Source organism: Trachemys scripta, chromosome 1 (assembly GCF_013100865.1).
Source record: "Trachemys scripta elegans isolate TJP31775 chromosome 1, CAS_Tse_1.0, whole genome shotgun sequence".
Lineage (NCBI taxonomy): Eukaryota > Metazoa > Chordata > Testudines > Emydidae > Trachemys > Trachemys scripta.
Window position 1 is genome coordinate 40657675 of NC_048298.1, and position 27806 is coordinate 40685480.

A 27806-nucleotide genomic window follows, 5' to 3' on the forward strand; every position below is an offset into this window, starting at 1 on the left:
GGGAAAGTGACGGGGTAGGCAGTTCCACACACCCCGGGATAGGTCTAGCAGCAAGACAAGATAACAGTCGCCAATGGTTAAAAGGTTACATAATGTCTCTGCCCATGGTCTCAAGTTAGCAAGTTAACATTTAATTAATACTTTGATAAAATATTAGTATAAATATATATACATGTTGAATTCTGATTTGGGGTCCATAGGAATGAAGCAACTCCTTTGATTGTCCAACAGGTACATTCCTAGGGGTTAAAGCAAAGAAACAGTGAAAGTATATGGCAATAAAGATTGTCTTCCTTGTGTTTTAAGGCAGGCATTGGTCCCTGGGAAAGGGAGTTGGGAGAAGGCCCTATCTTATACTGACATGTTCCATCTTTCATAAACTCAAGGTTGGATGTGTGGGAAGAACTTTTCCCTACAGGAGAAACTAACACAATAGGAACAGGGATTCTTTGTTCAATTTGCAACTCGAATCAGACACAATTATTTAGTTCTCCGCTCCAACACCTGGCAATTTGCTGACTAGTCTTATTTTAGCAAAACAAGATTATCTCTTTACCCCAGCTTTCTCTTAGCTGATCACTGTTTGGTAGGCCTCTGGTCTCTTGACCAAACTCTGGACTTTGGGTCTGGAAAAGAGCTGGCACAATCCATATACCAGGTTGTTATATAAAATGCACATGGATTTTAACCCTTCATCAGCCATCTTGCCAGAATGGACAAAAACACCCTAGCCATTAGTCTCAAACTCTCTATCAGCATACAAAAGGGGGTATGTCCTGACCCCAGCTGTTGCCACCTGCAGGACCACCCTAGAGATTTGTGAATTTGCAGGATTGAAACAGATCTGTGAACTTCACTACATAATGTGACACCATCAACCGTGGTCACTCTGGCTGATGCAGTGGTCTTCAGTACACTATAGGTGTTTGATCACCCAATTACAAAAAGGCATACTGTATTCTCACTCACAAAGGTAGGTAAGTTCCTGAGGGGCCTAGTCTACTCATTTCCTCTAAGCTCCTCTTCCTTCCTGGGATCTCAGTGCACTTTCCTCTCTCCGGGAAGATGGTATTCCTAGTGGCAATTACATCAGTCTGCAGAGTAAGGAAGTGCAGCCACTCATGAGTGGGCCGTCATACACTGTCTTCCATCAAAAACAAAGTTCTCCTTAGGCCTATCCTAAATTTTTACCAAAGATGTTCTGTCTTCTGTCTGAATCAGATGATCCATTTATCTTCAGTCTTCCTTTGGTTGGCATGGGAATAAGGGAAGGATAGACTTCACACCTTGGATATATTTGCGGCCCTCTCCTTTTGCCTTAATGGAACTAAATTATTTGGGGTCTCCCCAAGGCTGTTTGACCTTTATCCATAGGATGTCAAGCAATATCCACCTAGACGCTTTAAGTGGGTCGCTAATTGTATTGGGGCATGTTATAAGCTAGCTAAATTAGACCTTCCTTTACACACAGATCTTCACCTATTCTGAGAATGCTCGGGCATCCTCTGCAGCTTCTTTGAGAAATGTACCCACTTCTGATATTTGTAGGGCAACTGCATGGGGATCATTACATGCATTTTTTTAGGCATCTAGGTCAGATGTCCATTTTGGCAAAGCTATTCTAGAGTCACTATTCAGGTAGACACCAAGCACCCTCCTTATTTACATCATTTCACTGTTGTAAGTCACCAAAGTGAAATACACATGGAAAAGCACTGAAAGAAGAAAACTGTGATTTACCCTACAGTAAGTGTGGATCTTTGATATGTTGTTCATATATATTCCACAACCTGCCCTCCTTCCCGCTACTACAGAGTCTGATAATACCTGGATTCTGTATTGGTGAAGGGCCTGAAGGCTAGTTGGCCCTCTCTACACTTTGTTCTCAGGAGGAGGAGGTACTAGGGTCTCAAGGTTCAGGGATGGCCACAACAAATACTGCTGGTCAAAATATTCTCAACTTGAGATGTGCAACGGGTGCACCAGAACGGAATACCTATGGACAACTCACCTCTAAGAACCACAGTTACTGTAGGTTAAGTAACTATTCTTTCCTATAACTTCCTCCAGCTCCTAGAAGGTTCTAGTAAAAAGCAAAAATACATTTCCTTTTTCTAGGAAAACAATTATTTTACTTTGTTTCTTTTCAATGCATAACTATATTTTTATAAAAGATTTTGTGAACTGGAATATAACCATTTTTTTATATATATAAACACACACACATAGTGTGAAATCCTGGCCCCGTTAAAGTTAGTGGTCATTGATTTTACTGGGGCCAGGATCTCACCCAAAATGTTTCTCTGAAGCTTTCTGCACATGTAGAGAAGGCTGATTGTAGAGCTATACTTCCAATAAAAAAAATCCTCGGTTTTGGATGACCTTTTTGATATTAAGGATTTAAGATTTCAAACAGAATTGCGGGATTAAAACCAAAGTAGCATTAATGGTTATGTAAAATGCATTAGCCAGTAATTTCCTGGGATTTGTTTTACTCTCATTGGTAATAGCAAAGTCTCTTTATGCAAATTGAAGGAGTTGCCGTGGTTATACTGACATCATGGTAAAATTCTGGATCAGAAAAGAAAGGGATTTGTCAGAGAATTAGGTTTTGAGAGATTCTAAGAACCACGTGGTACAATTTTTATTTCAGCTCTAATACATTACTACAACCAATTAAATTTATTCTAGAGTTGTCTGCACTCTGGGACAGATGACATGCAAAGCTTTAAAATACAGAGAATTCTATAAAATACAAAATACTGAAATGTTTTGTACTACTTTTTCTGGAGTCTCTTCTGAAGATATCACAGATATTAACATCAGTGGATGCTTAGGGCCACTATATTGTCAAGTACTTCCAAATGATGAGCTCTATTTGCCTCTCTCATCATTTGTTGAGCTGTCTACAGCTGATGGGGAAGGTGCATGTGTTATGATGGGGAAAATTTTGTTGGATATAAATATGGCAGTACTAGAAGAAAATGATAGTTCATTCAGAGGTTCCTGTATTCCTCATGGACAACTAAGGTCTAAACCTGGTGGTAAGCATTCTCATCTGGCTAAAAATTATTCAGTGAATTTTGGAATGGATATTGTTAATATCAGGGAACCTGACTAACATTTCAAATATTACAGCTGAATAAAGATTAATTATGAAATTATCTAACTCTTTGAATGGACAGCCATTTATAGTTATAGCATTTTACATACAGTGTGTGGGCAGAATATATTCAATATACTGAATATTTGAAGATTTAATCTTATCTGTCAGAAAAGGTGAGATATGAAATGTTTTGATCTCAAAAGAAAATGCAATACATTTCCCCCTGCTCCCCCAAGACAATGTTACAAGTTCCATTTGATTTTTGGAATAATTCTTAAGAGTAATATATTAAAACTACTGCTATCATGCAAATGCATACCCATAATCATGAAAACTAAGAGTAAAATCAATAGTTAAATAAGATTTATGTAGTGACTTCATTTTTAAATTCATCTATATAAGGAAGCTTGTAATTAATGCATCATGTAAATATAAATGTAATTTCATTTTGGCTTAAGATTTGGCTGTGAGTCAGTGAGCTTCTTTTAAAATACTGGTTTTAAATGTGATCTACAAAATCCTGTCAGCTATAGCAGTATGTCCTCACTGCCCCAGTATCCAAGTACTGAGTATACGATTAGTTTGAATCTTATCTTTTTTTCATTTATATTTAGTAAGTCTCTGAAACAATAATACACAAGCTTTCTTTCAAAGGACAGATTTCAGGAGTCAAACAATATTTAACATATTCAAGGCTGTTCAGAGAAAAATCTTTCCCTGCTAAGGAAAGTCCACTAAAAAAACAGGCAACTAAAAAAGGGGACCTATTAGCTAATACTACCAAAAATACATTTGAATAACCTTCTTATCTTAAGGAAAATGTAAGATAATTCCTGAATTCATTAGTATCAGGAATATCTGTATTTGAATGTAGTCAGTTGCCTTCAGAAAAGAAGTTCTAGTTAAGCTGAAAAAATAGAGCACTCAGTATTATCAAAGTCAGATGTTCAATTTATACTTAATATTACATCCAAAACAACTCTTAGAAGAACATATGCTAAAGTTGCAAAGTCAAGTACCCAAAACTTAAGAAATGCCAGAATTAAGGTTTCTTGTGCAACTTTAATCAGTCACCTTGTGTGATTGTATTTGCTAGACAGCCAAAGAATATTGAGACTAGTGATCCTAGGTTCAGTTCTAAATTCTGGAGAGGAATATCCTGTAGTGACTACACACCGTTCTGTTTGTGTCTCTTTTCTTCCTCCGGCCTGGTCCCTTCTACCTCCTCCCTGCCAGCTTGTCCAGTCTTCTTTCTGTTCCCCCAACCTCTTCCCTCATCCATCTGCATTCCGATGAGGCTGCTTCTTTCTCTATGCAGTCTGGGAGCCAACAGGAGGGGCATTGAACAGAAGAAAGTCTTGCTCTCATTTCTGGTGCCAGTACCACAACAGCCCTCAGTTGCGGTGAGGTCCAGTTGTTGAAAAAGTCCTGGTCAGCCCTGCAGCTTCAGGATGGAATATGCTCAGCCACTCTGGAGATGGCGCATGCGCCAACTGGTCAGCACTAGGAGCAGTGAGGGATGGATTTTGGCTGCCAGCCTCTAACAAACCTCTATACTGAACATGTGCAAACCGACTTTTCAGTGGCTTATAGCTTGGATAAACTTGGGCAGACTTTCATGGGGACTGTAAAATGCACATCCCTGGTACTATGACAACCCGCTGCCAAACTTCAAACTCCTGCTCCAAAGCATAGAGATGTTAGTGTGTCAATGAAAAGTTGTAGGAATTTAACCTGGGTAAGACCAATGTTTTTCCCAAATTTTGTTTTCTGAAATGGCTGAACTGTTTTAGCCAATACTTTCCAAACCCAGGTCTGCCTGAAGCATATGTGGTTTCAGCCCAAAAGATTAAAGTTTTCTAAAGTTATAAGCAAATGAAAATAGGGTCTTATAATGCAAAGTGTTGAGCAGCCTTAACTTTCAGCTTTGCTATCAGCTCCACCTATAATTAATTGAAGGTGGAGAGAAATAATATTGACTTCTAGAAACGCAGACAGGTGTATTTGGAAGATGACTTTTTTCCTACAGTGAGAGGTATTCTAGAAAAACAAGCTGCAGATTTACCTTCGTTTCCGTACCTTCGTTATTCAGTTTTTATCATATGATGTGTTCAAATTGCCCGTGGTTCAAACAAAATTTAAAAATTGAAGCATTTCTAACACTATAAAGGATTTTTAAGGATATCTGATACATTAGGTTATATTCAGTTGACAGTCATTTGATCCACCACTGCCGTACCTTCCTGAGCTTGAGCAGGGACTGGCTAGAATGATCTTTGTGGCTGCCATTTACTTACAACATTAAAGCCCAATCCTGTGAACACTTGAACTGGAATCGAGGAATTGCCTTACTTAATCGGACCTTGAGGCTCATCTAGTCCAGTGTCCTGTCTCCGATAATGGTCAACAGAATTCAGAGGAAGGTGTAAAGACACTGTAGGAGGTAGACGTGGGATAATCTGTCATATTAAGTCTTGTTCTGGTATCTAATAGTTGTAGATTAGCTTGGGCCTTGAAGCATGAGTTTTAATGTCCTTTCCCAAAAATTTTCATGTGGATTGCTGAACTGAGAGAGTAAATGTTTCGGAATCAATGGGACTACCCATGGAAGTAAGCATAAAACTGTCTCATATGTCTCCTTCCAGTAACCAGATTATTCACCAAACCCTGCTTTTTAAGGCTGCTGCTTCATCTGAATCTATTTTTTCTGCATCTATTTGTTTGGTCAGTTGTGCTACAAGTGTATATTACAAGGAGTAAGTAATTCTGAATAGCTCTAAGAGCTTAATTGGGCAACTCAAAAATAATTTGTGGCACATGAGGTGTGACCACTTTACTAAGTAGAGTGCTTCTGTAGAACTCTAGTTATTTCCTAAAAACCTATGGCCATGGAGAAATAGATCTGTCTTTATAAAGCCCCTTTAACTTGCACTGATGCATCATCAGTTGAACCACTACATTAATATCCTCCTCTTGATTGACATAGTACAAAAGAATGACTCACTATCAGCATTGGTTTGTATAGATGTACAGGTATATCCTCAGCTGGTAGATTCTCATAGCGCCATTGACTTCAATAAAGAGATAACAGCTTACACCATCTGAGAATTTCATAGAATATGAGGGTTGGAAGGAACCTCAGGAGGTCATCTAGTCCAACCCCCTGTTCAAAGCAGGACTAATCCCCAGACAGATTTTTTGCCCTACATCCCTAAATGGCCACCTCAACGATTGAATTTGCAAACCCTGGATTTAGCAGGCCAATGCTCAAACCACTGAGCTATCCCTTCCCCCACATGTCATGACTCTCCTCTACCTTAGTATCCTCTTTATTATAGTGGAAATATTGATTGGATGAGTCGGAGGACCAAATCCCTACTCACCTTACTCGTCAATAGGGCCACTTATATGAGTAAACTACGTTGGAATTGGCTTTGGGAGAGTTGTTTAATTTTTGGCTGTTCTCAATCGGAAACAGAGTAGCTATCTGGCTATCTACTATCCTTTTTAAAAATAGATTGTCAAGGGTTTAGTGAACATCACAAGCGTCCATCACAAAAATTTCAATCACGGGCTAACACTCTGGTAGTCTGAGGTTTCTTGTCTCTAGAGATCAGTTGTTTGCCATGATATGGTGATAGTGGTAGTACACTGCTACTGAATATATAGGGTTTAGTGTTCCCTATTTGAAACAGATCTATATGCAAGCAAATCTTACTGTTATGCTTCAGTGAAAATCATGGAATGAACAAGTTTTCTTACTCTTGATTTGTTTGATTTCTTCTATACAAAAATGACACAAAACAAATGTCCTGTTTGTGAAATTGTTGTGGCAGTACCCCAAATCAGATTAAAGTTCAGTCCTGTATAATGAATAATTTATCTTGAGCCTCTCTACTGATTCGTAATCTACTTACACTCAGAACTCAAGCAAAGTACCACGTTTGGGGAGCAAATGGGTGCAATATCTATATGTCAGCAATACAGAATGATCCAGTTGGTAGGTTAAATGTGTGATCCACTTTGGTTAAGTATAGTAGTGAAATCCGTGTCCTCTCTTCATAGGTCCAAGTCTACCAATGGCAACTGTTGATATCAAAAATCCAGAAATTACAACTAACAGATTTTATAATTCACAAGTCAACAATATTTCATATACCAAAGAGATCAAGAAAAAAGGAAAAGTGAAAAAGAAGAAATTGACAAAGGCAGATATTGGAACTCCAAGCAACTTCCAGTAAGGACACTTGTATTACTGTTCATTTCCTGCTTAGAAAAACAGTTCAGCCACATAAATATGGCTTGTTTAAATGGTTGTTAGCAAATTAGCCCTAAATTTCAAATTGACTGCTTAATCAACAAATCTCTTAACATTTTGTTAGGTATCATATCTTTTTATATAGCTTAACAGTTCTTTTCTAATTTAATTTCTTTTTACACATGAAATATGTTAGATCCTATTTCACATATTATTTTTCAAATTTCACAGTCATACTATTTTAGGTTAATTCTTATCAGTTTCCTGAATTTAACAGGATTTAATTTCAATGCTTTTTAAAGTGCATTATCCACTCGTTAGAAAAGGAGAAGTAATGACAGATAACACCAAGAAGACTGAGGGGTTTAATGCCTGTTGTGTTTGTCTTCCCAAAAAGGTCCATCGTGACCCAGATGCTTAACACAGTATTAATAAGGAGGAAAGGAACACAAGCTAGAGTAGGGAAAGAACAGGTTAAAGAATATTTAAATAAGTTAGATGTGTTAGTTGGCAGAGCCTGATGAATTTCACTCTAGGGTACTTAAGGAACTAGCTCAAACAAACTCAGAACCATTAGTGATTTTCTTTGAAAACTCATGGAGGACTGGTGAGAGTCTCAAAGGACTGGAGATGGGCAAACATGGTAGCTATCTTTACAAGGTGGAACAGAGGGGACCTGGGGAATTATAGACCAGTCAGCTTAACTTTGATACTCAGAAAGACATCTGAATAAATTGTTAATCAGAAGATAATAAGGTAATAGTAGTATTTGTCAAGAATAAAGCATACCAAACCAACCTAATTTCCTTCTTTGACAGGTTTACTGGCCTAATGTATAGCGGGAAGCAGTAGAAATGATATATTTTGATTTTTAGTAAGGCTTTTGACACAGTCCCACATTACATTCTTATAAGCAATTAGGGAAATGGGGTATAGATGAAATTACTATAAGGTGAGTGTACAACTGGCTTAAAAAAAAAAGTACTCTGTAGTTATCAATGGTTTACTGTCACTCTGGGAGAACATATCTAATAGTCTTGCCAAGATCTGCCCTTGGTCTGGTACTAGTCAATATTTTTGATAATTTTGGATAATGGAGTCGAAAGTATACTTATGAAATTTTCAGATGACACCAAGCTGGGAGGGGTTGCAAGTGCATTGGAATTCAAAATGACCTTGACAAATTGGAGAATTGGTCTGAAATAAACAAGATGAAATTCAGTAGATACAAATGCAAAGCACTACACTAAGGAAGAAAAAAATCAGATACCCAAATACAAAATCAGGAATAACTGGCTAGGCAGTACTGCAAAAAAAAAGAATCTGAGCATTGTAGTGGATCACAAATAGAACATCAGTCAACAGTGGTGATTCTGTTGCACAAAAGGCAAATGTCATTCTGGTATGTATTTAACAAGAACATTGTATGGGAGACCTGGGAGGTAATTGCTCAGTTCTACTCAGCATTTGTGAGGTCTCAGCTTGAATTGTGGCTACCAAACTTAGAGAGAGATGTGGGCAAATTGGAGAGAGTCCAGAGGAGAGTAATACAAATGATAAGTTTAGAAAACAATCTGTGAGGAAACCTTTTTTTAAAAACAAGAATGTGCAGATTTTAGTGTTGAGAAAAGAAGACTGGAGGATGGGGGAAGACTTGGGAATAGTCTTCAAATATGTAAAAGATTGTTATGAAGAGGATGATGCTTAATTTGCAGGGAGGAATATTTAGGTTAAATATTAGGGAAAAAATTCTGACTATAAAGATAGTTAAGTACTGGAATAGGTTACCAAGGGATATTGTGTAGTCCCTGTCATTAGAGATTTTTAAGAAGAGGTTAGACAAACAAAAACCCAGGGGAGGTGGGGTGGACTAAGTGACCTTTCGAGGTCTCTTCCAGCCCTGTGTTTCTACGATTATCCACTAGGCTTCATAGTCATATTATAGCAATGGGAATTTAAAGAGCCTGAGTTAGCTACAGAAGGCATCCACTTCAATTCCCTTACTACAAAATCAAGGTTTTCTTCAGTGTGGGCTTATGCCCTTGTCCAGCAATCCTGTTTTATTGAACCCTCATCCTCCATCACTAGTATGCTGGGATAGCCTGGTAAACTTTCCCATGGAACTAGTAGCACTACCGTTATAGTAATCTCATGTAATAGTGTTTGGAAAAAATGTGGACTATAGTGAGAGCTCAATAAAGGTGAGGAAAGAGAGGATAAAATGTTTCTTTTTTCCAAATGTGATGCTTAAGTTCTTTGAGGCAGGAATCATTTTATCTGTTTGTACAGTGCCTAGTACAATGGGGTCCTAGTTCGTGACTGGGGCTCCTAGACTGGACCAGAATACAAACAATAAAAGAAGCACTACTGCCAGAAAACCAGACAATAGGGAAAAGCTGAACTGTGTGACCTAAAAGAAGGAAAAACTCAAGTGACCATCAGGCCTTAGCTGAAATCCCCAGTGTAGACATCTGTGGCCCACTAATGGTGGAGCTCCACCGACGTATATCCTAGCATAGATAAGCAAAATCATAATAAATGATCAATTGCACTAGTGGAGTTTATCGTTGCTTCAACCAATACTCTGTGTGCACTAGTGCAGCCACACCAATGGCTAATCAGAGAGATCTGTCGCAAAGGCAAAATTCCTACTGAAGAAATTCATTTATAAAATTTTTTCCATTGTTTTTTACTTTGGTGGGACGTGGTCTTATTCTGATGTGTGTGTAACGTGTGTGTATATATACATACATACATTATAAGCTTCCCAGTAAAAGTGACCTAGTATTGTGGGATAAATGTTTAATATCTGCTTTTGTTACAAACATAGGGAAGTTCTAATACTTGTTATTGTCAAGACAGCACAGTAGATGTTGCATAATTTGGTCCAGCATAGATATAAATAAGTACTGTGGTTAAAGTGCTGAACTATTGAGCCTCATAACTAGAGCTGGTTGGGAAAATTCCAGTGAAACATTTTTTCATCAGAATTTGCTGATTCCTCAAAAATGAAACATCATGTCTTGTTACACTAGCCAGAATCTGGTCAGTTTCATCACTGTTTGATGGTGGGCAGCACTGAAGTGATAAGAATCATGTCCATTTCAGTCAACACCTGCAAAGGCTTTCAGGGTTCCTGGTTCTACTTCAACCTGCCAGGGATTTCAGGGAATATATTTTGTTTTAGAAATGCCACATTTTTATCAGGCCAGAAAATATTTCCTGAAACTCAAATTTCACAAACCTAAAATTTGGCTTCTCTGCCAGCTCTAAGCATAATTCATGTTACATATAGCCAGGTTCGACTTTGATTTATACAAGATAACTAAAGATGTCATTTGAAACCAATTTAGTTAGTTGTGCACCCATGAGTTAACTGAATTGGTTTAAAAAAAAAAAAAAACCTCTTCGTTACACTATTGCAACTTTCTTGTGTAGACAAGGCCTTACCTTACACACAATCATAAAACTTGCATGCGAAATATTTTAGCATTTTCATAAAAATTAATTTTTGTTTGTTTATTGGAAAGAGTAATGTGGCATTTTCCAAAATAAATTTGGTCAATACATAAAGGTAATCTGTGTGATATTTCTCCACATTTGTTTTTCCAAAGATTTTTTTTAAAACTGTTTTTAATACCACTGGGAATAACCATGAATATGTAAGAAACAAATGAACATATAAATGTTTTTAATGTAGTGCCAGTCATGATCTTCTGTCCATCAGCTGTAAGTCTTTTGAGGAGCAGTGTGAAATATGCAACTAGCTTAAATGTTTAATTTCTCTGATAATTTCAGCTGACTTTATACAATAAGTATTAGGAATAAACTGTATATATAATTATATTTCATATTGATATGAGACAGTAGGTTTATGTAAATACTTGTAAAATGATTAAGTTAGAGATCGCTCATGTCACTTCATATGAATGTTTAGAATAATAGCATGATTAATAAGGGGTTTTTTAGACTAGACTTTTGTTCATTTTGCCTGTCTTGTCTAAAAGACTTCTAATTATGCTGTGTAAAAATGGTCTTTGTTACTTTTTGGTCTTAATAGAATTTGTATCATTCTTGTAAGGGAATATTTGTATTAGAGTAGCACCTAGAAGCCCTAACCAAGATTGGGACCCCAGTGCGCTAGGCACATATGAAGGCAGTCCCTGTCTTGATTAAGTTAATCTGAAGTATGCTGTTTGTCAGCTGGATATCCCCCCTGATGTATTTTTGTGACTATCATGACTTACTCAGCTTGTGCAGAATCTCAGCTTGATTTTTAAAAAGGTGTTTTTAAGCCCTTGTTTTTGTCGGAAGATGTTCCAAATATGAAATGCTTGTAAACTAATGTAGTGCTGCCTTCCTGATTCTGCAGGCAGCCTGAAACAATGGCTTGGAGAGGTGTGAACTCTTGTCTTCTATTAATCTCATGGGAATGTCAAATAAAATGCTGCCACATAAATGTCAACACTAACTATTTTAGTGGATGGAAGGGTGTGGGAGACTGAGAACTGGGAATTGCTTAGGGAAGGAAATGCAGCGTAGAACAGAAACACTAAGAGAAGGAAAAGGAGAGAAATGGAGAAAGGAGCAGTAGGTGAGGAAAAGGAGCAGAGCAAAAATGGTGGTGGCCTAAAGGAGGGCCAGCATACTTTCCCACTGTGTGGTATTGAATGTGACAATAAATAACTTAAATGATACTAGCCAGAAGTGTAGTTACTGTATAAAAGCCAAAAGCTATCCTTGATTTTTGTGCAAGCCTTCAGTTAATGTCAATGTATTATTCTGGGGTATGGAGTCCTAAATTTATGCCACACTCCATAACCAAAAGTAGTGGAATTCGATCCTCTCCACCAAATGAGTGTGACTCATGTTCCGGATGAACAAGACAACAGGTGGGAGAAAAACTATTTTATAGTGCATAATACAAATGGAGAGCTGAAGCACTGAGAGGTGTTAATTGTTGACTTACCCAGTGTCTCACAAAAAGACTGTGGCATAACCTGGTATTGAACCCAGAACTCTTGGAGTTCTAGTCCAGTGTTCTAACCACAAGACTGTCATTTCTCTGACATGGATTAAATGGATTTCTTTAATTTTGCTTTTTTAGACACATTGGACACGTTGGTTGGGATCCAAACACAGGTTTTGATGTAAGTAACTTCAGTATTGTACTTAACATATCAGATGGTTAAAGGCATGTTTTTGACTAAGGTGTCCAAGAATGGTATCAAAAACTAAAAGTTCCATCGCAAACCATGCAAATCATGGCTACTGTGATGCTACAGAATGATGCACTCTGGAAAAATTCTATGTGGAGGGAAAACACTAAAAGGATTTGGGGGGGGGGGTGGATATTTGTAGAAGACTAGCTAATCCTTAAATTTTGTGCTTAATATTTTCCTTCCACACCAAGAAAAGTCTGTTCTTATTAAGGAATTCAGCACAGCTTGAGTCTCATTTTTTGTTTAGCTGTTCCTCTTAGCTAGATGGGATTTTTTAACCAAAAAAATGGTTTATAAGTAAAATAAGAATCTTTCTTCTATTTGTTTACTTCAGGCGAGAAAAAACAGTATCCATAAATAAATTATAGTACTAAGTGTCTGATTTGCAGGTGAACAACTTGGACCCGGAACTGAAAAAACTATTTGATCTGTGTGGAATTTCAGAGGCTCAATTAAAAGACAAAGAAACATCGAAGGTGATATATGATTTCATTGAAAAAACAGGAGGAGTAGAAGCTGTTAAAAATGAGCTGCGTAGGCAAGGTAAATCTTCAGCAACTATTGCATCAGACTGAGCTATTTGACTTACAGATTAAAAAATGTTACTCATGTGAAGCAGTTTCTGGAAGTCTTCTCATGTCTTTACATTGGAATAGAAATTGGATATTGAGTTTGAGATTTCTGTGCATTATAGTATACTACATAATTGTCCCAGTGTCACCCATGTGTATAGTTCTAAAATATTTTTCTTTATGATCAAAATGTTTTGCATGTCATAAGTATTTTTTACTTTCACTGACTGCAAAGCTATGCAATATTTCCCATTTGAATTTTTAAAGTCGTTTCCATTGCATATTTTATTTTTGGTCTTGCAAAATCATAAATATTTAAAGATAGAATTCAAGAAATCCATTGCTGCTGTCAGTTCAAGGTAAAGAACTTAAGCTTACTAATACAGTAGGTAATGAACCTTCTAATATACAGAGGCCTGCAGATTGTTCTCCTTTTAACTCGGGTAGCAGAACTATTGCTTGGTAATCAAAGGGTCTCTGAGTTAAGTTTCTACTGGAACTTTATTCATAAATGAGCCATTTCCAGCATAATACTACTTAATGTATTTAAGAATGGCCATACTGGGTCAGACTAAAGGTCCATCTAGCCCAGTCTCCTGTCTTCTGACAGTGATCAATGCCAGGTGCCCCAGAGGGAATGAACAGAACATTCCCTGTGTGACAAACAGAGGCTAGGGACACCATCCTTGCCCATTCTGGCTAATAGCCCTTGATGGACCTATCCTTCGTGAACTTATCTAGTTCTTTTTTGAATCCTGTTATAGTCTTGGCCTTCACAACGTCCTCTGGCAAGGAGTTCCACAGGTTGACTGTGCGTTGTGTGAAAAAATACTTCCTTTTGTTTGTTTTAAACCTGGTGCCTATTAATTTCATTTGGTGACCCATACTTCTTGTATTACGAGAAGAAGTAAATAATACTTCCTTATTTACTTTCTCCACACCAGTCATGATTTTATAGACCTCTATCATATTCCCCCCCCTCCCCCAGTCATCTCTTTTCCAAGCTGAAAAGTCAGTCTTATTAATCTCTCCCCATAAGGAAGCCATTCCATACCCCTAATAATTTTTGTTCCCCTCTTCTGAACCTTTTCCATCTCCAATATATCTATTTTGAGATGGGGTGACCACATCTGCATGCAGTATTCAAGATGTGGGCATACCATGGATTTATATAGAGGCAATATGATATTTTCGGTCTGTCTTATCTATCCCTTTCTTAATGATTCCCAACATTCTGTTAGCTTTTTTGACTGCCACTGCACATTGAGTGGATGTTTTCAGATAACTGTGCACAATGATGCCAAGAGCTCCTTCTTGAGTGGTAACAGCTAATTTAGACCCCATCATTTTATATAGATAGTTGGGATTATGTTTTCCAATGTGCATTACTTTGCATTTATCAACCTTGAATTTCATCTGCCATGTCATTGTTGCCCAGTCACTCAGTTTTATGACACCCTTTTGTAGTTCTTTGCAGTCTGTTTTGGACTTAACTATCATGAGTAGTTTTGTATCCTCTGCACATTTTGCCACCTCATTGTTTACCCCCTTTTCCAGATCATTTATGAATATGTTGAATAGTACAGGCCCCAGGGGGACACACCACTGTTTGCCTTTCTCCATTCAAATATTTGTTGCCATCATATTTATCTGCTGTTTTTCATAACATATTAATGTAACTATAGTGGTGGGAGGGTGTAATATGACATGTCATTCTGCTAAAAATACATTGATATCAAAATTCAAAGTAATTCCCTGATTATTTTTCAAGGCGTACCGATATTAATGCTGTTGGAATTGTAGCAGTTTCGGTCTGCTTGGTAAATTGCTACATTTATTCTCTAGGTCCCCCACGTTGGAGTGGTATGTATTGAGCTGTCATTTAAGACTATATCACTAAAAAATGTTATGTTGTGATTGCGTGACCCTTACTTAATGGATCAGAAGCGTTAGGCCAAAAACTCATTTATTAACAATAAAATACACAGTAATTGTGACACTAAAAAAATCTAGTCAAAAACTACCTTTCTGTGTTGGTTTACCATTGAAATTTGGCTTGGATTAGGACTTTTTATATCAAAATATTGGATTTGCAAATTTCCAATTATATTTCTCTCCTTTAAAAGTTTGAGTCTCCTTTAATCATAAAATATGTATAAAGTACCGAATTTTGAAACTGCCTGACCATGTTAGTCTTTGAGTTGTTTCTTTACTTGTCCGTGGTGTTTTACAGATAGCGTACAATGCTAGCTTTTACAACGTGTACATTAACTTTAAAGTTCCACCACTTTGCATGGGTGTAGTTAAACAAAAAGCTGCTGCCTCATGTTAGCATGCATGACAAATGAGATGGGGGCTTCCTTTGTGTTAGAAGTAGCTCAATAGTCCTTAAAGGTCTTAACTTTGTCAGCTAGAATGTTTTTATCTATAACTATTATACATAATATACAAGATAATGTTTAATCTTGACTGCAGTTTGAAGTGCATTCTGATTTTTTCACTGAAAAACCACCTCTCCTCCTCCCCCCCCCTCCCCCCCCCCCCCGAATTTTTCATTTTCTGTGTTTTATTGCAAGATTCTCTGTGCTTATGGATGGCATTAGGCCTGACAGGATGCTGGGTAGAGGTTTGAGTCCATTCTGCTGCTAGCTGATTTTGAAATAGGAGTCATTTGTCTTGGGTTTCTTTCCCCTAACTCTTGCAGAATTGATGGGGGGGCTTTAGCAAGGGGGTTTTCATTAGAAGGTTTTAAGAAACTTTGAACATAACTATTTGCAAAAATAGAGTAATTTGGTTCAGTTATATCAATCTTGCTTGGAATGTTTCACTTACTTTTTTTCTCATAAACCTCTGATATACTCTGTCATTCTGTTTTCTGGTGTGAGGTTACTCTCGCTCTTTGAGTTGTACAGTTTTGAAAATCCATAAGGCATTCAGCCATTCCCTTGGTGGTATGTAACATTTGTTCAACAAATTACTTTCTTTGCATGCAAGTGAGCCTCATAGAACCTCGGACTCTTATTTCCAGTCATCAGGTTGGTGGTTTCACTATACTGTCTGGGATATGGCATGTTTTTCCCCTCTAGATATGAATCTAATGCATGTGGTAGATAAGTTTTCTCTGTAAATCAGAGAGATTTTAACACCACTCTGTCAAGGAAAGTGGACTGCAATAAATTATGGAGGCAGCACAAATTCTGAAGCATGGCAAAGTTGTGTATTTTTCTAGTAATCCAGAAAAATATACGTAGCTATTACTGAAGATGTTGCATATGGTGACAGTGACATCTAGCGGCCAAAGGGGAAAATTCCCCCAATACAGCCCATATTCATGATACCATGGGTGTTGGCAGCATTGATTTCTGATGCAATAGATCTGTGAAACTGAGGTGTGGGCAGGGAGTAGAATATCTTCCTTTCCTCCTTTTTGGAAGGAAGGGGGAGGTAATAGCATGGAGAGATCCTCCCTCCTTTAGAGGAGAGGAAGTGAATGTTGAACTCTGTTGGCACACGCCTTTTCTTGTCAATGCTATTCCTGCTTCACGTACAGGAGGAATGGTTGGGAGCCCCTGAATCTTCCCAGTGAGATTCAGGGGCTCCCAGCCAATCTTCCCTGTGCCTCCTGCAGTTCCTGCTTCAAATTCCTCTTCCTGGTGATTTGACTATAATCAAACCTCATTCTTCAGGGCATCAGCCAGTCACACACAGGGGTCAGGAAGCTCCATCCCCACCCCCTGTGCATAATTGGCCAGATGTGTTGTGGTAGTTTTTCCTTTGGAGCATTGGGAATTGGCCACATCTGAACTCTGGACACAAGATGGGATGGACCAGTGCTCTGAGGAGGTACAGATAATGATCTTTCTTAGATGCCTGTCTGGTGTGTCTTGCTCACATGCTCAGAGAGAAATGATCAGCAGATATGGGGTCTGGAAGGAATTTCCCACAGCTCATATTGGCAGGGACACTAGGGTTTTTTCTAGGGCTGTCGATTAATCGCAGTTAACTCACGCGATTAACACAAAGAAAATTAATTGTGATTTAAAAAAATGAATCGCAATTAATTGCACTGTTAAATAATAGAATACCAATTGAAATGTTTTAAATATTTTGGATGTTTTTCTACATTCTCAAATAAATATATTGATTTCAGTTACAACACAGAATACACAGTGTACACTGCTCACTTTATATTATTTTTTATTACTAATATTTGCACTGTAAAAATGATAAACAAAAGAAACAGTATTTTTGCAATTCACCTCATACAAGTACTGTAGTGCAATCTTTTTGTTGTGAAAGTGCAACTTACAAATGTGTGGGGGGGGTTGTTTTGTATTTTTTGTTTTTGCATAATTGCACTCAGAAACAAAACAATGGAAAACTTTAGAGCCTACAAGTCCACTCAATCCTACTGCTTGTTCAGTCAGACAAACAAGTTTGTTTATATTTGCTGGAGATAATGCTGCCCGCTTCTTATTTACAATGTCACCTGAAAGTCAGACATTCGCAGTGCACTGTTGTATCTGGAGTCACAAGGTATTTATGTGCCAGATGTGCTAAAGATTCGTATTCCTCTTCATGCTTTAGCCATCATTCCAGAAGACATGCTTCCATCTTGATGATGCTCGTTAAAAAATTGATGCATTAATTAAATTTGTGACTGAACTCACATGGAGAATAGTATGTCTCCTGTTCTGTTTTACCTGCATTCTGCCATAAATTTCATGTTATAGCAGTCTCGGATGATGACCCAGCACATGCTGTTCTAAGAACACCTTTCACTGCAGATTTTACAAAAGGCAAAGAAGGTACCAATGTGGGATTTCTAAAAATAGCTTCAGCACTTGACCCAAGGTTTAAGAATCTGAAGTGCCATCCAAAATCTGAGAGGGTTGAGGTGTGGAGCATGCTTTCAGAAGTATTAAAAGAGCAACACACTGATGCAGAAACGACAGAACTTGAACCACCAAAAAAGAAAATAAACCTTCTGCTGGTGGCATCTGACTCAGATGATGAAAATGAACATGCGTCAGTCCGCTCTACTTTGGGTTGTTATCGAGCAAAATCTGTCGTCATCATGGATGCATGTCCTCTGGAATGGTGGTTGAAGCATCAAGGGACATATGAATCTTTAGCACATCTGGCACGTAAATATCTTGTGATACCAACTGCAACAGTGCAATGCGAATGTCGCACTTTCAGGTGACGTAAATAAGAAGCAAGCAGCCTGATCTTCTGCAAATATAAACAAACTTGTTTGAGCAATTGGCTAAACAAGAAGTAGGACTGAGTGGACTTGTAGGTGCTAAAGTTTTACATTGTTTTGTTTTGGAGTGCAGTTATTTTTGTACATAATTCTACATTTGTAAGTTCAACTTTCATGATAAAAAGAGATTGCACTATAGTACTTGTAATGGGAGAATTGAAATACTATTTCTTTTGTTTTTTACAGTGCAAATATTTGTAATGAAAAATATAAAATGAGCAGTGTACACTTTGTATTCTGTGTTGTAATTGAAATTAATATGTTTGAAAATGTAGAAAACATCCAAAAATATTTAAATAAATGATATTTTATTATTAACAGTGCAATTAATTGTGATTACTTTTTTTTAATCGCTTGACAGCCCTAATTTTTGCACCTATCCTTGTAGCATAGATCGCTGGTAGGTTTGTGTGGGCTTATCTCACCTATTCAGTTTCCTGACATTGCAGGTACTGCAAGCATTGGTAGCACCTCGGTCTCTCCTGTTCTTTCCCTGTGGCATATAACAGCTTGCTCTTTTGAGGACTGAAATGCTTTACTATAACTCAAGTTATTGACTTAGGTATAGGGGCAGCTGGATGAAATTTAATGGGCTGTGATGTACAGACTAAATTAGTTAATAATGGCCCTTCTGGTCATAAACTTATTATTATGAACTCCCCCCTTCTTGTGAGGCAGGGAGGGAGCTCTAGCTCTGCATTTCGCAGGACAGAGGAGCTGAGCTTACACCTTCAACTTCTCCTCTTGTACTTCCCCCTTCCAGAGCCCAGGACTTCACATAACATGACATCTTCCAAAGCATAACAAATGAAAAGAATGCACATTCTTCTCAAACAACCTAAAGACCATCCATCTAGCTAAGTATTTAAAGTACACAAACTATAATATCATACGAGCCATTAGAAGAAGCCCAGTTGAAAGTAAAGTGATACTATGCTATTGAAGATAACTATTGTTCAAATAAACTCATTTCAATATAAAATTCAGTTAAGCTAAAAAGTTATCAAAAATGTATTCAGGCGGACATCTAAAAAGTCGTTTCCTTCTGTCATTCTTTCACATAAGGATATTGTTATAAAGAATAAATTTATCATCTGAGCAAGATGAAAGGCAGTTAAAAAAAAAAAAAAAATCCACATCTACAAGTTAATTATAACTTCAGGTTCACTTTGAGTGATGACACTCAAACTGTAAGAGTTGAAACGTCACATGGGCAATAGAGCATTTTTTCTATCAGATAAATGGAGAAGCATCAAAATTAAATTTTCCACAGTTATATGTGTCTGTCCATTCAGGACTAATGTTCATCTGTTCAAGCACTTCTGGAGAGCTCAGGACACACAATCACAGAAAAATAAGATCTTTCCAATGTGAAACTCTATACTAAAACTTGTCTCAGAAAAAGTCTGAGTACAAAGATGGGTTATTGAATAACATAAAATATGCTGAACTATCAAAATGCACATATGCTGTCTCTAGGACAGAGTATTTTCAAATATGGAAATTAGAAGCACTGAAATACTTAGACAAAACCATAGACTAACTGGCATATAATCCAATTTTGTGCACATAATCTGTGGGGTAAAGGACAGGTTCTAATAGACACTAGTTTGGGAGGTATATTACATGCCATATTAAAAATAAATGTTGAACAAGAAACATTGCCTATAACTTGAGATGCTGTATCTGCAGTACTGTTTAATCCTAACAGGTTTGGTTTAATGTGCATTGCTGAGAGTAAATTCTTAAGATTGCAATTGTTTGCTATTGGCCTGCACAACAGCATAACTGTACGTGCAATATTGTGTGTCGTCTTGTCTTAGCAAGAAAGTAATTATGGTCGCTCATGTTAGTATTATCAGAAAAGTGTTACAGAATTACTAACAAGGCATGCTTTTAAAAATACACATTTCCCTAATTTGAAAAAATATACTATTCTCTCCATATTTAGGGTAATTACTAGGTTTCCATTTAATGAGTATTTTCGACCTGCTCATCCTTAACTTAGCAAAGACTAAATAGTCTTGAAATCTTACCTGTGTGTCTGAGGTGAATGTCTTGGAAAGCTTAATGTTAACTTCCTAAAATATTTCCCTATACAAAAAGGATTATGGATATTCAGGGAAATTCATACCCAATGATAACACAAGCCACTCATCGACCCAGTTTATGGTTTATAGCTTATTTGTTTTTTTTACAAACATAGTGCAGTGCTGATAGCTGGTATTATCACTTCTTTTCTTGTAAAATACATGAGAAAGATGACACATGGACAATATTTTTCAGCGTACCAAGATCAGGACTAGTAAAATTTGTATAGGCACAGAGATCCTTGTAAAAGACATGGCACAGGTGTTTTGGCACTGTTACATTTTACTCCTTCCTATGCATCGGTACAAGAATTTTGTGTAGTATATAATTAGGTACTATCTTGTGTTTTGTTTCAGCTCCACCACCGCCACCACCATCCAGAGGAGGACCCCCTCCACCACCACCACCACCTCCACATAGCTCAGGTCCTCCTCCTCCTCCTGCAAGGGGAAGAGGAGCCCCACCACCTCCTCCTTCAAGAGCTCCCACAGCAGCGCCTCCACCCCCACCTCCATCTAGACCAGGTGCAGCAATGCCCCCTCCTCCTCCAAACAGGATGTATCCTCCTCCACCTCCAGTGCACTCATCATCTGCACCGTCTGGCCCACCTCCACCGCCTCCACCACCAGCAAGTGGATCATGTGTACCTCCGCCTCCTCCTCCACCACCTCCCCCTCCTGGTCCTCCTCCACCACCTGGCTTCACTTCAGAGGTTGATAACCAATTTCCAGCTCCTGCAGGAAACAAAGCAGCACTCTTAGATCAAATCAGAGAAGGGGCCCAGTTAAAGAAAGTAGAACAGAACAGTCGACCTGTATCCAGCTCAGGAAGAGATGCGCTCTTAGACCAGATACGACAGGGTATACAGTTGAAGTCAGTAAGTATCTACTGTTTGTCGTCTTCTAAATTTCCAAAACTAATTTAGAGCAATAGTCAATGGGTTGGTTTTTTTTATTATTATTATTATTTGGTGGGGGTTGTGGGGAATTGGCATGTTGTATATTTGTTTTTGGGTTTTTTTGATAAATCCTTGGGCCACCTTTCTTTAATGTTATGGCTTGGCTGTTGCTACACCATAATTAAAATTGATTCTCCATTTCTAATATTTATGACTTTTGGCCCACCTCTGAAATCCTTAAAGGAGATTTTGGCTACAAAACTCTGGTGTGATCTATGATTGTGTCCATCAGAGAATTTTTCCATTATTTTTTAGGCAAATCAAATCTTTTTTCAGTGACATTTTAAATAATAATCATTGAATAATTCTTCTAGATTTTAGTTTTAAAACAGAAATTAAAATTTAATTTATTGGAATTATCTAGTATAGATTTAATGTGCAGTCCCATACCTCTGACGTTGCAATCAAATTACATTTTTTATTAAATGTTGGTTTAGTAATGTCAGCATGGCTCATGAGGTTATGGTGACCTTTGCCAGGAGCATCCATGCTTTAATAGTTTTCTGAAGAACTGTAGAGGATGAGTTCCATGGGAGGCAACACCCGGATTTCTCCTTATGCTCCACTTCTCGTCACTGTTTCCCATCCTCATAGCTCTACTCCAGCTTTCAACTCCTCTCCTAATGCATGTGTGTAAACACCCTTCGTTCTGGTCACTTTTCTCAATCTGTAGCTCCAACAGTCCCTCTTCCAGTGCAGCAGGCATATTCATTCTTGTCAGATCCCTTCTCAAACCACTCTGCACCATCTCTCATCTTGCTGTCAGTCTTTTAAAAAAACAAAAAAACAAAAAAAAAAAACCCACCTGAATTTGTAACATTTGTTGATAGTGCAATACTCACATAATATTTGTTTCTTTCTTTACCCCGGATCCTTGCCTGGTCTGCTTCTAGGTTTTTCTGAGCATGTTCTAAGCATTTTGGGACAGACCAGGTCTTTCTGTAAAGCACCATGCAAAAGTATGGAGAACTATAAATAATAATAGACTTGTTAATACATGGGTGCAGTACCCAATTTTATAAATCCCTACTAGGGAGATGCAGGATTTATCTATGTAGGCTAGGACCTAGTCAACAAACTTTGGCAAAAAAATTTCCTAAGTTTTCTGTTATCTGGAACATAGAGCATTATGCAACTGAACAAGGCTTGCTATTTAGATACATTACAGAACTTTCCCTCAGCTGTGGAGGTCTCTTCCTGATAAGACTTGCCGAGTTTAGTTGTATGTATTTAATCATCACTGTGTCAATCACAGTATTGACTAACTGGAACTATGTTGTCATGCAAAAAACAGTGAGAGAACTTGTATTTAGAAAACATGGAGTTTCCGAGCTTTCTTTTTTCTTAGTTTTCTTAGCTCTAGCTATATCTGAGATTGTACAACAAATTTCTAATCTCCCTCCATAATTGAAAATGTTTTCAATTTTCTAAAAGAGGATTTGCCTGGAAATATAAAGGTTCTCCATTTAATTATATCATAGCATTGTATTCGTCTTTCAAGGTATCTGATGGCCAAGAGCCTGTGCCACCCACAGCTGCACCCACCTCAGGAATTGTGGGTGCATTAATGGAGGTTATGCAGAAAAGGAGCAAAGCCATTCATTCTTCAGGTAGGTTTGTGGGAACTTTTGCTTTGGTTTATCAAAGTGTAGGTGTTAATATACTGTGGACCATGAAATGTTAATGACATTTGTTTTATTCCTGATGGCTATACTGAATTCTAGATGTATAGTGAAACAGAATATACCAGACCTAGCCACTGGCCCATCTGCAGTAATCTAGCATACTTCATCAGGCAATGGCCAGTGTTTTGTACTTTGAACTAATGCTGTATTGAAAATTACCAGTTAAGACTAGCCACCACCTGATGTAAAATCTTAGAATATAGAAAGTGATTACTAATTATGTCTGATCTTAAATATAATTATTTTGGCCAGCCCAGTGTTTGGTGCAATACCAGATTAATGAACACTGCATGCAGGAGTCCTTCATTCAGAAAAACCTTTAATTGCCAGAGAGTCTGTTTCTAACTGAAGATGCATCTGTTAGAACTGTAACTATGCTCTTTGAATGTCACGTGCTGCCCAACTAACAAGTGACTACCATCACTTGCTCATGTCTGCCTTGTTGCAATTTTTAATGCTTGGGTACATGCAAAAGGTAATGTTTAGGTTGATAGTTTTTGGCTAGTTTTCTCACTATCTTGTTATTAATGCTGTGGTTACAGCTGTTTTGCTGTATCGCTTCATTTTGCCAAATCTTCCCTTGCTGCCTGCAGCTACCCTTACTTTGATATCCACGAGTCACTTTGCAGTTTGATTCTGTGTGTGAACATTTTGATTATTTTGGTTCTATCTTTGTGTGGTAACCTTCTAATTTTGATGTCCCCTGCAAACTTGATCACTATTGAATTTACTCCAGAGAAAGATCACAAGGACATTAAGCACAATACTATGCCCTCCTTAGCTGATTTTTAAAACAAAAAACAAAAAAAACTTCAGTTAATCAAAAAAATAATTCTAGCAATTCTGGACTGCACTACCATGAGCAGCAAACAATACTATTTGAAGACTGATACATATTTCACGCTTAGGCAGATATAGCTTCACACACAAGTTAGAAGTATTCCATGAACCACAAGTGCTCTGTGGACATGATAGAAATACTTTTGTCTGTTTTTGAAGGGAGAAGAAACCCCTTTGGTAGGAGTTTAAATTTGGAGAAGCAAACATCTAACTTGCTTTTTTCATCTTTGCAAAAGTAGAAAACCTAATTTAGAACATGTTTTTCACCCTGCCTCACTCAAAGAAAAAGCGGGAGGGCAGGAGTATTTGAAAATACATTTTTTACATTTACACCTCTGCCTCGATATAACGCTGTCCTCAGAAGCCAAAAAATCTTACCACGTTATAGGTGAAACCGCGTTCTTGAATTTGCTTTGCTCCACCAGAGTGCGCAGCCCCGCCCCTCCTCGCCCCCCAGAGCACTGCTTTACCACGTTATATCCAAATTCATGTTATATCGGGTCGCGTTCTATCGGGGTAGAGGTGTATATCTAAAAACTGTTTTTTGTTTTGTTTTTGTTTTTCTTCCTTGGAGAAGAAAACACCCAGAACTGGAACTCGTATATTAGGTATTGATAATAAGAGCAATTTAGAGTTGTAAATTTCATTTCTTGTGATGCTAGTAACTATACTTCAGCTATGCAGCTACTGGATTGATTTCTAATGGAAAGGTAATATTTTTTGTCATGTAAATTTTGTATACTCAAATGACTGTTGCTCCTCTTCTAGATGAAGATGAGGATGAAGATGATGAAGAAGACTTTGAGGATGATGACGAATGGGAGGATTGATCAATATATTATATTATTATTATATATATATATATATTTTTTAAGGTGAATGAAATACTAAACACTACTTTCTGTCTATGGATTCTGTAAAATTATCATGTAAATGTTCTACCAATTTGCTGTATATTTTTGTTGCCTTTTGCTTTTTTATTAATCTGTGCAATACCTCATTTAATCTGTAAAGGTTTGTCATAATCCTCTACAAAGCTACTCCCTATTAATGTGTGCAAGTTTACATCTGGATGCTCAGTGTACATGTGAATACTTTCCATTCCATCAATAAGGGAGTTTAAATGTAATATGTGAGACTGACAAAAACCTTAATGTAATTTAGTTATAATGCAAGAAGGAAAACACTATTTTCATACCCTACTTTTCTGTATCTAAATTTTCTTATTAAAAACTAGTATAGTACTACATTCTTTAAGTGATGCAGCTCTTAGTTTATTTAGCCCCTTCATTTCAAATACAATGCTACATGAATGTTGAGGCTGATTATAATATTGTACGGTTTTCAATACATCACAAAATTGCAGTTGTTTGAATCTTTGCAGTATGCTTTTCGTAAAACTACAAAAATACACAGCTAGTTATGAAAATTAATAACTTACCATTATACTGTAGCAATATTGTCTGCTATTGGATAGCAGTGATATTTGAAGGCTTTAATTAGGGAACTCTCTGCCTGAGATTAAACAGGATGGCTTTTTACTATAGCAATGGTGAAGGCATCTTTGATGCAAACCAGTTTAGTCCTGTTGTCTTTCAGAATGAGGAAGAGCCTAAATTGCTGGGGTTATACTGTAATCTGGCTGTTGCTACAGTCATTTGATTTTTTTTAAATCAATTTTACGTATTTTGGGCTGAAGGGCTGCGTTTAATGCTTGCTTCAATAATGTTGGGTTTAAATTCATTTTAAAATGTGTAGGGCACTGGTATACTAATAAAGTAAACTTACGTGGTGTTACTTTGCAGTCTTTATGGGTTATGGTAATACCAAACACTAAGACACCAGTCCTACACTTAAAAAAAAAAAAAAAAAAAAAAGGCATATAAATCAGAATATACACTTTAAATATGTACTGAACTTTATTATTGCAATATTCTGTCTGCGTACGTTGGCTTTAAGACCAAGAGTTGTGATAAAAATCAAGGGCCCTATTCATAAGAATAGTGTTTGAGTACATAATTGGAAAATGGGTTTCTTGTTTCACAGCTTTCACCTTTATATAAGATGTACTTAATAGTGAGGTAAAAATTGGAGTATCTGCCTATTAAAATACACTACTCTGCTTTAGCCTGGGTATTTAATGTCTGCAGCACTAATTATTGTACTTGCAGTAAGATTTAGGTAGAAACTCTTTTTAAAGAACCATATTATCTCACTGATACAGAATGTTTAGTTAAGTCAGTCATATTTGGAGTATAGTTAACACATAGTATCTTGAGACTTTCTGACTATAGTCAAGGTACCAAACTACATTTAAGTTATCCAGAGTTGTATTGACTGAAACCCAGTGTTGGCCTGATCTTGACAGGCTGGACCTGCATGATGTGGCTTGGGATTTCTAACCCAGCTATCTAGTCTCTAGTGATCAAGTACTTAATCGGGTGAGAAGAAAAGAATTTAAAAGGTTATGTTGCTGAAAACTGGTGTGAGAGGAGTTAAATCATTCCAGCGATGCTAACTCCCTTCCAAGTGTAACTTAAGCATGTAACTTGGGAAATCTCTTCCAAGTGGTCTCATTTTCTTGCAGTAATATTCACATTGCCCTCTGCTGCTAGCAATACTTCTACTGGCTTTGCTGCTGTAATGGCTTGAGCGTTCTGAGTTGACTATGGGTGAGGCCTGGGGAAGCTACTGTGCAGTGGGCTTAAGAATGTCCATATGAAGAATATTCTATGGCTTTGATATAACTTCCAACATTTTCTCTCTTTTTATAGCATTAAGGGCATTTTAAAGTTAAGTGGACAAGGCCCAGATACTCTTAATACATTGCTTAATAGGGCATGTTTAACCCCTATGGAGTTGGGATTTCTGTCCTTTAATGCATAATTAGCATTCATCAAGAAATCTCCATTCCCTGTGTTGGCAGAGCGGGAAGTTAAACACTGTATACTTGGGATAACTGTGTTTGATCCATGGATCACTTAGCAAAGAAGGCATTTGATTCTGATCTTCTATAAAAATATATCCACTTTATTGCACAAAGTCCAAATTAATATTTGCTTAAATCTAGGCATGAAGCCTGCAAGTGCAATTAAGCTAAAATAATGTCATGGCTGCATGTTTCAGAGCTCCACCACTTGCACTATGGGCAGAAGAGTGTTTCATGCGATTGATTCACTATCACTAAACATTGTAAAGAAGGCCTCTCTATATACTCCAGTTAAATGACTCTGTCCAGATAGCCTTAGCAATTAACAAACTAGCATGAGGCTTTTAGTATCTCAACACTATGTGCATAGACAATATCAGCTAGCCACTTATTGTACGTATGGAATTCATAAGAACTTCTCAATCATTCAGTTTTCCATTTATCAAATTGAAACTTTTAGTATGTGAATTTTTGAAATGTACAGTGAATAGGATGTTGCACTGGTGGCAATTCATCATTGAGCATAATAAAATTAATTTGACCCAAATAGTGTAAAACTGTGTAGTTTTTTTAAGTGCTAACTGTAGCACAGCTTTTAAAATAGCTCTCCATATTGATTACACACTTTAAAAGTAATTTCAATTGCTGAGCCAGGACCACAAAGCAGTAAATAGTGTCCTCAAATCTGAATAGTTCTCATGTCTGGAAAGTTGGATTGTGCCACTGAATAAACACATTCTCTTACTCATCGTAACACCCAGTCCTGCTGGCAAATGTGACAGCTGCTCAGCAGCTCCCTTGGAAACAAGTGCTGCTACAGGCAAGTGCAATAATGAATTAACACTTCAAGGTCAAACAATTGTGGCCTGACTAGTCAGC

General features: G+C 37.4%; 1 protein-coding gene across 4 annotated transcripts in view; it reads left to right on the forward strand.

The window, feature by feature from the left end:
- The window catches only part of WASL (WASP like actin nucleation promoting factor), an 86475-nt gene extending 60590 nt beyond the window's left edge, over positions 1-25885 (forward strand). For 2 of the 4 annotated variants that reach the window (XM_034767993.1, XM_034767978.1), the window contains exons 6-12: positions 7172-7343; positions 12472-12514; positions 12976-13129; positions 15004-15021; positions 20872-21392; positions 22975-23083; positions 24767-25885. In XM_034767993.1, coding sequence (XP_034623884.1) covers positions 7172-7343; positions 12472-12514; positions 12976-13129; positions 15004-15021; positions 20872-21392; positions 22975-23083; positions 24767-24828 — 1079 coding nt within the window. In that variant the 3' untranslated portion in view covers positions 24829-25885. The remainder of the gene's footprint in view (positions 1-7171; positions 7344-12471; positions 12515-12975; positions 13130-15003; positions 15022-20871; positions 21393-22974; positions 23084-24766) is intronic. The other 2 variants (XM_034768001.1, XM_034767985.1) reach the window with 1 other exon arrangement.
- Positions 25886-27806: the final 1921 nt, after the last annotated feature.